The sequence below is a fragment of the Saccostrea cucullata genome, unplaced genomic scaffold (assembly GCF_032062105.1).
Source record: "Saccostrea cucullata isolate Sc308-1 unplaced genomic scaffold, CSIRO_AGI_Scuc_v1 ctg1308, whole genome shotgun sequence".
Taxonomy (NCBI): Eukaryota; Metazoa; Mollusca; class Bivalvia; order Ostreida; family Ostreidae; genus Saccostrea; species Saccostrea cuccullata.
This window is the reverse complement of record NW_026939731.1, coordinates 7,206-23,364: the sequence shown is the minus strand read 5'-3', so window position 1 is coordinate 23,364 and position 16,159 is coordinate 7,206. Positions and strand designations below refer to the sequence as shown.

The following is a 16,159-nucleotide window of genomic DNA, read 5'->3' as shown; positions in this document are numbered from 1 at the left end:
AGTAAAAATATATTGTACATTTATTGACTTGGTTAAAAGGTAAAATGTATTTTGTTGGAGCCCTGTGGGGATCCGGGTTAGAATAGGTCCTCAGTACCCCCTTGCTTGTCGTAAAAGGCGACTAAATGGGGCGGTCCTTCGGATGAGACCGTATAAACCGAGGCCCCGTGTCACAGCAGGTGCGGCACGATAAAGATCCCTCCCTGTTCAAAGGCCCTGAGTGCCGAGCATAGGCCTAAATTTGCAGCCCTTCACCGGCAATGGTGACGTCTCCATATCAGTGAAATATTCTGGAGAGGGACGTTAAACAGTATACAATCAATCAATCAATTATTTTGTTGGACTCAAGCATCATACTGCCTGAATATGAAAGCCTAAAAGGATCAATCTACGGAGTAAAAAATTAAAAGGCGTAATAACGCGTTCTAAAAGACGTAATGACACGAAAAAAGGCTAGTAATGCATTTTGAAAAGGCGTAATTATGCCTTTCTAAAAAGCCTTATACGCCTTTCAAAAAAGAATCTACAATATGCCTTTTCAAAAGGCATTTTTACGCATTTCAAAAAAGGTGTTACTTAGTATTTGATATTTTATTTTATTTTCAATACATGACTAACATAGCCCACCCCGGGGACTGAAAAATTACCCTCAGGGCATGAATTTCACAATTAAATATACTCAGTATCAATTAATATTTTAAACATGCAGATCGTATTTAGAGTTCCAGGAAAGATTTTTACATGCAAACAGATGTCTGCGAGATGTGTAGGAACATAGAAAACACTTTTAAATATTGTATAAATAAAGATAGCTTTGATTTAATCTTTTAAATAACTATTAACATAGAATAAGTAACGCCTTACCATTTTTGGTTACAATGTTTTTTTTTTTTTAACTGGCCGGTTATGAGTGCCCCCTCCCTCAACCTCACATTTGCAAGGAGAGAATAATCTTGTTATATAAAATTCATTTATTGGCAGCTTGGTCCCAGAAAACGTTATCTATAGATTGATCCTAATAAGCTTTCGAACCCTTAGGTCGTTAGGCCGAAAGCAAAAAACTTTGTTATGGAGAAACACTGGAAGCTCATTCTAATGACAAAAAAAAAAGCTTATGTCTCGAGGGTGTGTCATTACCTTAAAATTCTAAGAAATGCATAGCATTATTTCGCAATGTTGACCTGTATGTGACTGCATGGTCATACCGACATGTTCAAGGTCATTGGCAAATGGTTTTGCCCGGGATGGATCTAATATTCATATCTGATATACACTCAAGGTCCATTCTGTTAAATTCAAAGTGACTGACGAAAAAGTAAAAAAAATTCTTGTCAGGGGTATAACTTTGAAATGGAGAGTTTTTAGAGCTCATATTTGGTTACAGATATCATTAATGACCTAGGGGTATATCGTGACCTTCAACAAGGTCATTCCTGCATGGTCACTAGTATATAAATTGTAACGTTTATAAAAGGTTTTTAAATTTTTTAATGAAAAACATTCCATTTCTATATTTCACTGAAAGATTACTTAATACCAGATAATAAGTCATTTTTCCAAACCAAGGTCTTTTAGGCAAGTTCAAGGTCCAACTTAAAAATTTTGAATGGGAAAATTAAAATTGTAGCAGGGAGTATTATTATTTTGTGAGCTCACAGTACTTCTTTTTCAGAGCTAAGAAACACATCAGAAATTTTAGACTTCTTTAAACATAGATTTATATAATACGTAATTTTAAAGTTATAATGAAAACATATATCACACTTGCTGCTATATGTAATTTTAAATGTTAGAAATGTCTAGTACAATTTAAGGGTCACCTGGTAGGTACATGCAATAGGTTTGTAATTTTTATACCAATGTTTAGAATATTGCCTGGCACATTTACTACACTCCAGTTTTCGGCTATACTTGTAAGATCTATTAACATTGAAAAAACCAAATTTTGGTTTTACATCACAAACTATCAAAAATAGAAAATGAATTATTGAGAAAATCCTTTTTGCTAAATAAATTCTGGCAATCATAGGCATTTATGCCTGCTGTGCATTAATTTGAATAAATATTTTAAACCAATCACTTTCCGTTCAATTTTGCTGGTTTATTTACAATAACAATACAGTCATATTAAATAAATGATAAACACATAATACATGTACTATTGCAGCAACAATATCAATACATGCATAGATAACCAAAATCAGGGGCATATACATCCTCCCTATGCCAGAGGTACTGAAAACACATTGCAACATGTTGACTCCAGACCCCTGACATAGCGAGAATGGGACATAAATTAAATGTTTATAATATCTCTGATGAAAAAACAATTACAAGAACAAATAAAAAAAACATGAATTTAGTTTTATAACAAAACGAGGTACCCTAGTCCCTCCCATTCAAATAAGATCCTCCATTAAATCATATCTACAATCACTAATAACAAAAAATGCAGATATAAGCATGGAAGAATCTCTGTATTTTTGTCAGAAACAAAATCCACAACAAATATACTGTATATATAATTCAAAATCATTTGAATTTAATTTCATTTGAAAAGTTGTACACTAAAAATTTTCATTTATAGGTTTCTGCAATTTTACACCTGATTTGTAAGTTAACTGTTCAATAGTATATTCACACAGTTTCATGGTAACTGAGGTACTACTCTTTTGCAGGATAAAATGATACAGTTTGCTGAAATATGATGTAAAAGTATTTGTTTAACATGTACATCATTTAATTATTTATCAATAAAAACATTGCAAAAATATAAAACTTGCCATGAAAAAGAGAAATACCACATTTATCATGAAAGGGCCAAATTAGAGATCTAAAAATAGATGTAAATATCCTTGAAGCCATAAATACATAATAAAATCTAGAATTGTACAAAATATTTTCAGCAGAAAAACCAGATATGTGTGAATGAAGAGGCCATATGGCTTAGTGTGTAGAAAATATAGGTCACATAACAATGTTTAGCACCAATTAACGGGGTATAAATATGCCAAATAATGACCTTGGTCATCTTTAGAACAAGCACTTTTCTATAAACAGCCTAACACAAACTGTTTTGCTGTCACCTTCCAGTATATTAAAGAAGCCAAATCATCCGTCCCTGGTACTTCCTTGTCAGTGTGTTTTACTGTATATATTTGAAACTTTTAAAACAAAACTATTTTTCAGTAACTGTTTGGTTTGTTTATCAGCAGATCATATACTCAGTATTTTTTTTTATATCTATATCTATATAAATTTAAATCTTTCTCTTTTGAGGAGAGAGGGCCCTAAAACCTCAAGTCTCTCAGATTTACTCTGATAAATACATGTAATAGTCAAGATGTGAAAATGAATGTTAAATGTTATTTTTATTAATGAACAAAAAATACAATAAAAAAATCATAAGCTACTAGTATCCTTTTCAGTTGACCTTTTCCAGCAAGAGGCCAGTGACTACATGTACAAACTGAATGATCTTTCCTTCACTTTTCCAATTTGCTTTTCATAACACTGATGCAAACAGCAAAAGAGTATAACAAATTGTACACCGAGTATTTCATAAAAATAATTTAATAAATCACAGGGGAAAAAAATCAATTAAATAAGTCAGATATGTTTCACAATATTAAACCTTCATGTTTAACGATTTGTCATGCATAAATTTACAATTAATTCAGCCTTAGGCATGAAATACAGTCAAAACTCTTTATCTCAAACTCAACTGAACTGAAGGTAAACTTTTAGATATATCTGAAGATTCAAAACATTAGAGGTAAAATAATTTTAATAACAAGCAAATGGAACTTCAAAACAGCATTCTTTACCCATATGCTGTAACTTTTTTTTCAGGGATTTCAATGGAACATTTATTCTTGCACAGTTTATTAATCATGTTGTGCACCCAGTTGCCACTTTTCTGAAAATCTTGTATTTTCTCTGGGTAACTAGATATCACATTGGCTGTTTTTCATCCCCTTGAAAAGAATTCACTAGTAGAAGTTGTCAATCTAGAATTTGGATCCAAAATGCTTAGTACCAAAAGATATTCTGTGGATTACAACTACATCTAACTAACCACTGCTAACTATTTTAAAAATGATTTACTTATTTCAAATTCAAACTCATCTAGCTCTTTAGTACATCTCATTTTCTTTGATCTAAAAATCGAGACTAAATATCTAAAAGCTCAGTGAGTTTCGGAAGCTGCAAACAGCTGCTCTTTAGAAATTCTGACCTTGTCAATTAGAAATGGTATAACCTGTCACATTAAAACTCCAACCATAACATAACGACTAAACAAGGGCTTCCAAAAGGACCAGGAACAGGTGGTACTTCTATAAATTTAGAAGTTACCTTGTGGAAGCTATCATAATTTTATGGGTTTTTTGGTCAATTAATATTTTGGTCAGAACAATAATATTTTCAGCCAAATAAAAGTACTACTTACTAGCAGATACTGATAGGTTTGAATTTTCTCTCAAACCAGTCAATACTAAAATTTTTGGCAAAGTCTAACTACATGCATGCTTGATCATTTGCATGTGTGTGTAACTCAGAACTTTAAAGTGTCACCATAGCAACACTCTTACTCCTTTGTCTTAAACACTGACACATGTACATGTACTAACTAGCCAGATCAAGCAATTAAAGGATCCCAGGCCCAAAATATTGCACTTGACTGAGTTTTGTCAATTAACTGATCATCTCCAATTGTCTTATTTCTATATCTTTTAAATAACAAAACAAAATACCACAAAAATACTGAGCAAATGCATCACAGATATAGTTTACACACAACACCGATGTTTTAATAAATATAGATATATCTTCAAGGGCAGTTAACTGCTGGTTACTATCAGGACTGGGAACTAGCTTACTGCACCAGTTGAATGTGCTCCTCTTCTGGTGATGGCTGGCGTTTGTATTCTGGGCGGGTCACAACGTAGACAACCAGCCCAATGAGAGACACGATGGTCAGCCCGAGGAAATTAATGATGTAGGTTTCCGTGGGAAAAGCAGAATATTTACTACGGAAAGAAGAGACGGCCATTAATAAATAAAGAAATACTAGACTTTGTTATATACTGTAACTACTACTAGAATTAAACATAAGGCATCATGAGCTGCCTAGTGTACTTACAAGTGAGCGTAGAAGTCTGTAAAGAGAGCTTTCTCTGTGATACCGGTCACTGCACTAGCCCCGGCCAGACAGAGAATGGCCAGCCCCCAGAACACGTGGTGGGGCATGTAAGTCTGGCGGCCCCCCACACTTAACAGGGGGAACACAAAGGAAATCAGGCCACACACCCACTGAAAAATACAAATTAAGTAGATGAACACATTAATACAAAGATGTAAAAGAAACTGTACATGCATCCTGGATTAGAAAACATATAAAATTGATTCATTTTATTAAGTGGGTGGTGTAATTATGACATAATAATTTCCTTGCTGATATATAGAAATCTCCGTTACCTGGAGTCCAAACAAGACAACTGTGATAATTCCTAGCCAGCTGTGGAGACTGTAGAGGTTGGGGATGGGGGGTTTGGGCAGATTGTGAGAATCAAACACGGCCTTCAGCCCCACTCCCGTGAAGATCAGCACCAAGGCCTGGACTATCCCATGTACTGCCTTCAGGTAAGTCTTCTTCACATTCCGAAACACCCGGTAAGTCAAAATGGCTGGAAATATAAAGGAGAAACACATGGTAAGTCAAAATGGCTGGAAATCCAAGGCAGAATTAAGTACACATTGTGATGGAAATTCTGTATTAGTATACTTTTGTATAAGAGCAATTCTTTATAATATTCTATATTTGTGTTATTCTGTATATATGTATATCAAAAACACCATCTCCAGTTTACTATTATCAATCTTCTTTAGTACAAAAAATTAAAATTTATTTTAAATCATGTGATGTCCAAAATGAAATGCATTCATTAAACTTATTATCACAACTCATTTTTTTTGTAAAACTAATCTATCATTTTGTCTCCATATAAATTTTGAATGAGCTATCTAGGAACTTTTAATTTGGTACTGCAATCTGTTTTCTTTACCATCAGAATACAGGAATATCATGCCGGTCACCATGAACACGGGGTGATAGTTAAATTCATGTTTGGGGTCCGACTGCCAGGCAAAGCCCCCTCGGAAGGACCCCATCCACACGGCGACCAGAATAACCGCCGTCAATCCAAGCACCTGTACGACCAGGATCAGCACCGTGAAGAATGCCAGACTCCCTGACTGATTCTGTCTCTCAGAATTCTCCATACTGGGACGATTCTGTAAAGATAAGATTTAGAAATAAAATCCCAGCACGAAATAAAACAATCCCACAGCATTCCTCATAGGGAAGATAATATTGACATGCATTGTTCCGTCATTGTTGACCTGAGTCGTTTCTGTTTCCCTGATTAATGTTTTACAGATCCTGGTAATACAGACCTGTAATTCAACTTCCAGGATATGAAATGACAATCATACTGGTCTTAAAGAGAAATGGAAGAAATGAGTTAAGCAAATTGAGAGACTGTTTAACAAGTGCATACAGTTTCATAAGCATGCAAAGACAGAAAACTCTTTCTAAAAAATGTTTAGATATTAAAAGTGTAGCTTTGCTACTATGTATCTGAGGCCTGCAATTTCAACAGAGCAAGCACTCCCAAAAATTTTTGTTGGAGGTTAAAGGAATTTTGACAAGGGCTTACCAACATTCACTCTGTTGAACTGTTGAACTCTGATTCAACAAACTGATTCAAAGAATTGTGGTCCCCTGCTTTTTGTGTCTTAGTGGATCAGCTCAATATCAGCAAACCTTTAGAAAAAAAGTGCCAAAACCCAAGTGGGACAGACTGATAGACAGCTAGACAGACGGGCAGACAGTTAGACAGATGGACAGACTCAGAGGAAATTTATATAGTCCCCTCCAGTTTTACTGGTAGGGGACTAATAACTTTCAGTCTAAATTCTATTTAAAAATTTATATTTGCATGCTAGATTGTTATTTTAAATCCAGCTTGAGATAATTGGATGATATGAACTAGGTACAAAGAATTCATTCTATGTAAACTTATTATTTGAGAGTGTAAAGTTGCTACAGTTTTGAAAGTAATATGGATAAAGTAGAAGTATTTAAATTGAATCCATGAGGACATGATATATCCAATATACATCTAACTAGCCTTGCTGTTTCCCTCTTTACATACAGTGTCCATAATCTAACAAAGCTTAAAACAACTGACACACCGGTAACCATTACATGTAGATACTATATATACACTTACATGCTTGTCTGTTTAATACATAATCCTGGATATCGTAAACATTTATAACATTTACACACAGTAGTGTCCATCTGATGACATAAGGAAAGGTACTTAACATAAATATATATCATATGTAGACACTGAGACAAGAGGCCCACTTTACTCTACATGTCCATCAGGGTAAACATGTGCTTAGTGAGTTTTTTTGTCTCTAAAATAAGAGCTAAGGTCTATTCCATAGAAAGGTGATCAATTTATCATGTTTAATTTAAAGATATGCTGCACTTTTTTGGGGCTACAAATAATTTTTAGCAACATATAACAACAATTGTTTTAAGTAAATTGTGGATCCCTGTGACCTTGGTACAATCAAGATTTAATATACTTGAATGATTAGAGCATCTTAATTTGACAAACAAAAGGCTCTGATATACTATTGTATATAGACATAAAATTTTCAATTTAAAACTTCCAGCTGAATGAGTATAGGCCCCTGAATCAAAACAGGTTCAGTAAGTCCTGCCATATATCCTATATATACTGTAGAAGTACATGTACTTTTTTCCCACGTGGTATTAATTTACGCTATGTACGCAGTCACAAATTGTCCAAGCGTACTTAATATAAATGTAAGACATATAGTGACAGCCAAGGAAATCCGCGTATTTTCTACTGACTCGCGGATTAAACAGAAATTGAGATTCCATGGAATTATGACCCCTCGGAAAAAAGTACATCTACAGTATACATGTATATATTTTGGTCACTTTGCCTCATGTACTGTAATACTGTATGGAAAACTCATACATGTGATTCTTCCGACGGGAGGCAAAATCTCCCAATTTTTAACCCCCCTTCCGCCCCTCCCGATTAATTTTTAAATCTTCCGTGTTTAAAATAATTCTTCAAATAAAATATAGTTTGCATTAATTTTTATCATGTTTCTTATAATTGCTTAGAATGACAAAACATTGAGATAACAAAGGCAGTGCAATAATTTTTCACAGTAGTAGGCTTCTTAGTACATTTGTAATCAGCATGAGGTCGTATGATTCAGTTGTAAAAATTAGTGATATATCAACTTGATAAATGACCATCGATGTTTTGTAGCTGAAATGCTGATTGCAGAACATTGTAATTGGTTGCTAAAATACCCAATTGCCATCTTCTAATGCTGCGGTGGTCATTAAAAGATACAGTTATACTAAGGGTAACACTTTAGTTAAGGTTCATAAACCCTCTGCTCACTCACTCATAAAAAAATATTGCTTGAACCTTAATGATTTTCCCAAAGAAATGTATTTTATAAGTAAAATACAAACAATAATAGCATAGCTTGCGGGGCAAAATTGGACAAAAAAAGACCTTTCAACTTGTCAAATTTATAAAGGAATAATAGACATTTATGTCATTAAGAGTTATCTCTCTTATTAGAGTATTGATGTACCTTAAAAATAGATCAAACTACAGGGTGTTGCTAAAAAATATACCTGACTCTACTTTGTTGTATTTCTAGAGAAGTTAATTTTATCTCTTCATATTCTATTTAAAAAAAAAAAATTACTGACATAAAATATGTTACACAAGACCTATGTTTTACTTCACTTACTGCTAAAAAATATACCTCACTCTACTTTGTTGTATTTTTAGAGAAGTTAATTTTATCTCTTCATATTCTATTTAAAAACAAGTAACTGACATAAAAAATGTTACATATATGACCTATGTTTTACTTCACTTACTGGTTGATGTATCAATACCAAATCAAAAATAAAATTTTATTCAGAGTTTTAATGATGATGTTAACTCTTAATTAATTTCAATGAATTGATTTTATTTTTGACTCTATTTCACTTCTGATCATTTGAATAAAAATTCGAACATATTATTTCAAAGCTAAAGCTAGACTTTATGAAACAAAAATTATGAAGTAATATAGAGGGAGATGGCATTTTCTAGGGGGTTGGATGGTCTTTTGCGATTTGAAAATATGTCAATAAAAAATCTCCAGCTTTGAGACCCAAACTCCAGCTGAAAAATTTCAAATCTCCAGTTGTGATTGTTCAGTTCTGTCACATGTATGAAAACTCTAAATCTGAGGGCTCAGGGCTGCTTTGAGATATTAGTGATACAGGGTCTATGTTGATGAAAGAACTTAATTCTGTTCTATTCCTACACCTACAGGAGACTGGTTCTTTCTGTTTATATATGTACAGCAACATAAGTTGTAGTGAGGACAAAGAAAACATGAGCATGCATGATCATAGCCTCCATGTAAACAAGTTAAAATTATAAAACTTTTTCATTTAATTCAAATCAAGCTTTCACATATCTTAAATTTACACCTGTAACCATATTTGTGCCAATTGGGTAGTCATGCATGGTTCATTTAATACAGCATTAAATCTACAAGCCTAGGGTTAGATTTAATAAACAATAATATCTTACCGAAGACCTGGATGTCTTACAGCTACAAGTCTGACTGAAAGTATTGGATTATCAATACCAATCTAATTAAAATCAGACATCTTAGATCCGTGCCCTATACACCCTGCGTTAGAGTGTGTATACAGCATTGATCTGAAAAGTCTGATTTTTTAAATTACAGACTGGTATCAATACATTTTTGTACTTGCCAGTTTGGATTATAAACTAATAATATATAGGCTAACAACTATACTTAAAAAATGAATATAAACAGAAATATTCTCTGCAAGCAAATAAGAAGTATATATTGTTCATGTGTGAACTTTCAGATGGCATTGAATTTACTTCACATGCCAAAAGAAAGGGCAATTATTTTGAAATTTACTAAATGTAAAAATACAACCTGATCAAAATATTGACACCTGAAAAAATTCTTTTAGTCATCATGCTCATCACGAGCACCTGAATGCTGGTGATTAATCCTCATAAACATACTGGGGTATCTTTTTCATTCATTTCCTTCCTGGACAAGAACACATACTGACTACTGTAAGTGTAACCAATGTTATGCCATATGGATTGGAATATTTAAAAGTCAGAAAGAATATCTTGGTTTATTTCACAATGCCCTAGTCTTACTCCTATATTAGAATTAAAAAACCCATGTTTGCATAAATTGTAAATAAAATTTCTTCTCTGTTTTTGTATTCTTTTGACACTTCATAGGCTTGGGAATCTACTAATCAATGTTATTTCTTAATTTTGCACTAATGTGAAATAGAAACTTAAGTAAAAGATATAAACATATGGTACATTACCGAGTCAGGCAAGTGTCCGTAAATCTCTTATAATTCCGGCTGTTCAGCGCAGCCTCCGCACAACAATCGATTCCAAACCGTAATTAGGTCGTACGTAAAGTTGAGGAGATGTACCTTTAAATGCAAACCATTTTGTGCTTCAAATAAAGTTTACTCACATGTATCGTAGAGAATAATGTACATGTTATGACAAAAAGAACAAAGATCCATACATTCCCTTGTATAATATGATTTCAAATGTTTTCTACGAAATAACATAGTCCGCCTTATTGTCTTACTTTTTTTTACTTTCACTTTCACCAAAACAATATCAAAATTTCAAATTCTTTGAACTGATGAACGCTACTTTGAAAAACGGAAATTGTATACCCTTTGTTGGATGTAAGTTGTCTGATAAGAACAGTTTAAATTTATTTTATTACAAAAGCGTGACAACGCTTCAATGATAGCTCTGCGCTTTTTTTGAAAGAAAAACCACGTTGGGTGTAAGTGTATGGACAGATCAACTTTTAAATTATTTGAATATTACACAGTTCGGTTCAACTCCAATATAAGGATAAAGTAGAACTTTGACTGAAACAATATTAACATATTCATACATCACTGTATATTGTAGTAATGTTGCGGAGTTAATTATTTCTACATTCCACACATGGATTTACTGTCGACCAGGAAAGGTTGACGGTTGACAGTTGACACTGTCATCATGCTCATTCATAAGTTATGAGTTCATAAGTTTTTATTTTTTATTTTTCCTTGAATGTAAGTGAAAATGTGTCACACTGTCTACTCAGCCTTATGATCAATAAATTTTATTGTTCCAGTAGGGACATATAAAATCAGAGGAAAAGAAGATGTTTACAGGACACTGAAAGTAGCATTACAAGCAGGATACAGATTAATAGGTCGGTCGGTTTACAAGGAGTTTGTTCCAATGACCATGATAGATTTGTTAAATCTGACAAAGAAATGATAGAATTCTAAAAAAAAAAAAAATTGAAAGCCATGAAAATAGATTTTTTTTTTACATTTAATACTGTAAGTCATTTTAAATCCATGGTGTAAAAATGTCATGATTTCCCAAAAATTTACCAATCACAATGGTTTTAATTTCACGCTGCAAGAAATTAATTTTAATTTGGTGTAAGCATTTAAGCGTTTTTAACATGTGTTTAATAGTTAATGATACATACTGTAAAATGAGAATATTTGGCGCACTACTAATTTTAGCGCCTTTGGCGCAAGAGCCCCTGATTGCTAAAAGGAATTCTAAATATTATTTTGTTGTGTATGTTCAAAGCTTTCACATAAGTACATGTAAACTGGAATGTCGGAGGGCCGTTGGATCTTATATACACACTAGCAGTGTTAACATAGTAAGATCAATTCGAGAAAGTTCTGCCAAATCATAATTTATTTAATTAAACTATTGTTAGTTGTTACCGGATACTTATCATTAGCACCTTCAAAGTTTGGCTTCTTGGTGTGTCAATCATCTATCGCCTCGAGGTAAACAATGCAATCAGCATGGCGATTGAGCTTTCAGACAATACCTGATTATGATTATCCAAGTAACTTTCCTTTGATGCATGCATTGTTTTAATATGAATAAAATGCGTGAATGTTCTTTTTTTCTTTTATCTAAAATAAAATTAAACATTGTGCCATGTCTATGTGATTGCAACACCATGGTAAAGTTGACGATTGTTTACTTATATACGGGCCGGGAGTGCTATTGTGTTTCTATGCTTGACTAACCAAGAAGTCAAATACGGGCGTGGATTAAAAACATAATATCACATTTATATATTTTAATGACAAGTGCAAACGCTAAAATTTATTTGCGCTAATGCATTCCCAATTGCGTTTATGCTAAAATACGTATGTGCCAAATTTTCTCGTTTTACAGTACACAATGGGTTTAATTTCGCGGAAAAATGATGAGTCGCAAACATAGTGAAATAAAAAAATTGTGATTATTTGCCAATCTACAGTAAAACTTTCTTACGAGAACTTTTTAGATCTAATACAATTTAACTTATAGAAATTTAAACTAATAAGGTTTTAAAATAAAAACTTAGGGGCATATATGTACAAATACAGTAATCATTATCTTTCAGACACAGCTGCAGTTTACAGAAATGAAACAGAGATTGGTCAGAGCCTTGATGAACTGTTACCAGTAAATCAGCTGAAGAGATCAGACATTTTTATCACCAGCAAACTTGGTAATAAATGTAATATCCTAGTAGTAGTCTAAGTTAGCACTTAATCTTTATTTATCATGCATAGCTACATCATGGTGTATACCTATTTTTTCTTCAAACTTTACAAATTCAGGAAATATGTAATGGAGTACTTGATCTTTCTAATACTTTAACAAAAAAAAATTTCTTGACATCAATAAACCAAATACATACAAATTAATGTTTTTATTTTCCAGGGCCCAAGGACCAGGGAGAGGGGAACTGTTATTCTGCCTGTCTGAAATCTCTGTCTAACCTTGGCTGTCAGTATCTTGACCTTTACCTCATTCACTGGCCAGGAACCCAGGGGAAGAAGCCAGATGACCCTGGTCAGTATGAGCTACGCCTGGGCAGCTGGAGGGATCTGATCAAGTTACAAAGGGAGGGTAAGACAATGTAAAGTGGGGGGGGGGGCAGAAACAATGCTGGTAAAATAGAAAATAAGAAGAGCTGACTTTTCTTGGGTATTAAATAATTGTTAGTACCAGGTATTGAAAATATCCTTTTAAAGCAATAATCATTAAATATTTTGCCTAAGATTTATGACTCATTCAGTTTTTTTATTTCATGATTGAAGAATGTTTTATTTTGTTTATGTAGGTAAATTGAAAAACATTGGAATTTCCAATTTCCTCAAGCATCACATACAAGAACTCTATGACAAAACAGGGGTCTACCCAGATGTTCTTCAGGTATGAAAACTGAATCAATCATTTCTCTCTTTTCGTTTTCTTATATTAGATCAATTTATTCTGACTGATAAATCTGGGGGTATATCTGTTTATTCTCTGAGTTTTGTCAGTAGAATTAAAGTGATCCAAAAGCTTGTAATTTCTTCTATAAAAAGATACATGGTGTATTTCTTCTTATAACTTATGTAATTGAAACAATATCAATACACATCATTCTGTACATCTATCTAAAAGTTGATTAGTGATGCTAAAGTTTTGTTCAGATTTTAAAATCATGTTTTTTGCTGCACAGTGTTGCCCTGGCAACTAAGTTAATGTACAATATAGTCTATGAAATTCTTTAAAAATACTCTTCCACCTAAAGATGGCACAGATATATAGCAAATCAAGAATCAAGTGTATCATTCCTTGTATAAATTTCCATGGTTACTATTAAAAAATAGAGAGCTGTGTTCCTATAATTCAAAAAAAGGAAAGAATGATAAATTGGAAAACTAAATGTGCACACTTTTTCTAAGTTCAAACCAATGTTGGGAAGAACAAATCACTGCATACATAATGTTTTTTTTTAATTTCAACAGACAGAGCACCATCCACATCTGGTTCAGACTGATTTGATCCAGTTCTGTAAGGAGACCGGTATCTTCTACCAGGCTTACTCCTCATTAGGAACAACCACACAGGACAACCAGGTAGGTGTACAATCTGGTTCTGTCATTAGGAACAACCACACAGGGCAACCAGTTGGTATACAATCTGGTTATGTCATTAGGAACAACCACACAGGACAACCAGTTGGTATACAATCTGGTTATGTCATTAGGAACAACCACACAGGGCAACCAGTTGGTATACAATCTGGTTATGTCATTAGGAACAACCACACAGGGCAACCAGTTGGTATACAATCTGGTTATGTCATTAGGAACAACCACACAGGACAACCAGGTAGGTAAACAATCTGGTTCTGTCATTAGGAACAACCACACAGGACAACCAGGTTAGTGTACAATTTGGTTCTATCATTAGGAACAACCACACAGAACAACCAGGCTGGTGTACAATTTGGTTCTATCATTAGGAACAACCACACAGGACAACCAGGCTGGTGTACAATTTGGTTCTATCATTAGGAACAACCACACAGAACAACCAGGCTGGTGTACAATTTGGTTCTATCATTAGGAACAACCACACAGGACAACCAGGTTGGTGTACAATTTGGTTCTATCATTAGGGACAACCACATAGGACAACCAGGAAGGTATGCATTAAACAAGAAATTTAACCAGGAAAGCAGGAATCAAGGGTTTGGATTAACAAGGCTCAATGTTTATTCTTTATAAAGAATTTGTTATAATGCAGAACCAATGCTACTTGTAGATTTTGGCACTAGTTCCTTATTGGTCAATTTTTATTTTTGAAGAGATTGACACAGTATATTTTTGTAATTTTTAAATACCAACAATAATAAATGAAGAAAAAATTATAGATTTTAACAGACCCAGTTGTCTTGGAAGTGAGTAGAAAACTTCAGAAGAGTGTGTCTCAGATATTACTGAGGTGGGCAGTCCAAGAAGGAATTGGTAGGTAGTTAAGCTCCATTAACAAGCTTAAGATTTTGTTTACTCAATTTAAAACCCTTTATAAAGGATTTCATCAGCAATCCATTTCTACAGTAATATATTAATTGTTTTAATTCATCTCTAACCAGTATAGTTCACAAAAACTAATATAAATGTACAGATATCAAGTTTGATATGACCTCACTGTTGTTTTTCAGGTGTACTTCCAAAGTCGTGTAACCCAAAGCATATTCAGGAAAATATAGACATTTTTTCTTTTCAAATTCCAGAGGAAGATATGAAATTGTTAAATTCACTGAATAGAGATAAACATTATTGTTGGAATCCAAAAGATATTGTTTGAATGATTGCATGAATAAAATAATATACACTCCTAAATGTATTCAAGTTTGTTCGAATCATAACCCAGTAGATGGGGTTGGGCTACAATGGACAGTCAAATTTCCTTTTAGAAGGATCTTGAAAAATATTTATGTTTACTAGTATATTGAAGCATCCTTAGGTAGTATAGAAATATTCAAGATTGTTCAAATTATGAATCTTGGGGTAAGGGTTCAGGGCCATAACAAAATAGCCATGATAAATCTTTTTTAAACAAGAAGCATCCACAGATAGTGTAGATTCAGGTTCGTGCAAAACATATCCTCAGGGGCGGAGTTGGTCCACAGCAGGGGATCAGGTTTATACATGAAAACATAGAGAAAATTTTTTTTTCCTCAAGAATAGCAAAACCATAGTTATAGTCACATTAATTTAGAAGCAGGAAGGGTAAATTAGTTTTCTTTTTTAAATCATGACCTAGGGGGTGGGATAGGTGTTGGGTCATGTTATGCAAGGGAAAAACATTCTTTAAAAATATTCCCCAATCCCCATAAGATCAGCAAAGCTATGTAGTTAATCATTAAAACAGCAATGCATCCTCAGATAGATTGTAGATTCTAATTTGATCAATTCATATTCTCCAGGGTAGAAGACTGGGCCACAATAGATGAACAAACTTTAACATTTTCAACATTTATTTCTATATTTCAGTGGAAAATTAAACAAAAGTTACCATCCCCTATAGAAACAATTCAAAATATTATCAATATCACCTCTCTCTCTCTCTCTCTC

At 33.4% G+C, this 16,159-nt stretch overlaps 2 protein-coding genes across 3 annotated transcripts; one reads left to right on the top strand and one right to left on the bottom strand.

Moving 5' to 3' along the window:
- Positions 1-2,086: 2,086 nt before the first annotated feature.
- On the bottom strand, positions 2,087-10,589 carry LOC134253829 (transmembrane ascorbate-dependent reductase CYB561-like). The gene is made up of 5 exons (XM_062736421.1): positions 10,523-10,589; positions 6,066-6,294; positions 5,479-5,687; positions 5,144-5,313; positions 2,087-5,030 (listed from the first exon to the last, which is right to left on the bottom strand). Exons 2-5 carry the CDS (start codon positions 6,280-6,282, stop codon positions 4,877-4,879), a joined length of 750 nt encoding a protein of 249 aa, XP_062592405.1. The 5' UTR covers positions 6,283-6,294; positions 10,523-10,589; the 3' UTR covers positions 2,087-4,876.
- Positions 10,590-10,766: 177 nt separating this feature from the next.
- Positions 10,767-15,408, top strand: LOC134253828 (glyoxal reductase-like). 2 transcript variants are annotated; one of them, XM_062736420.1, is made up of 8 exons: positions 10,767-10,903; positions 11,347-11,427; positions 12,643-12,750; positions 12,966-13,097; positions 13,369-13,460; positions 14,042-14,152; positions 14,953-15,046; positions 15,244-15,408. In XM_062736420.1, the coding sequence occupies exons 1-8, from the start codon at positions 10,858-10,860 to the stop codon at positions 15,387-15,389; spliced, it is 810 nt and encodes a 269-aa protein (XP_062592404.1). In that variant the 5' UTR covers positions 10,767-10,857; the 3' UTR covers positions 15,390-15,408. The 2 variants fall into 2 exon arrangements, with proteins under 2 accessions (XP_062592404.1, XP_062592403.1); XM_062736419.1 differs by having other exon boundaries at positions 12,966-13,154.
- The last annotated feature ends 751 nt before the right edge of the window (positions 15,409-16,159 follow it).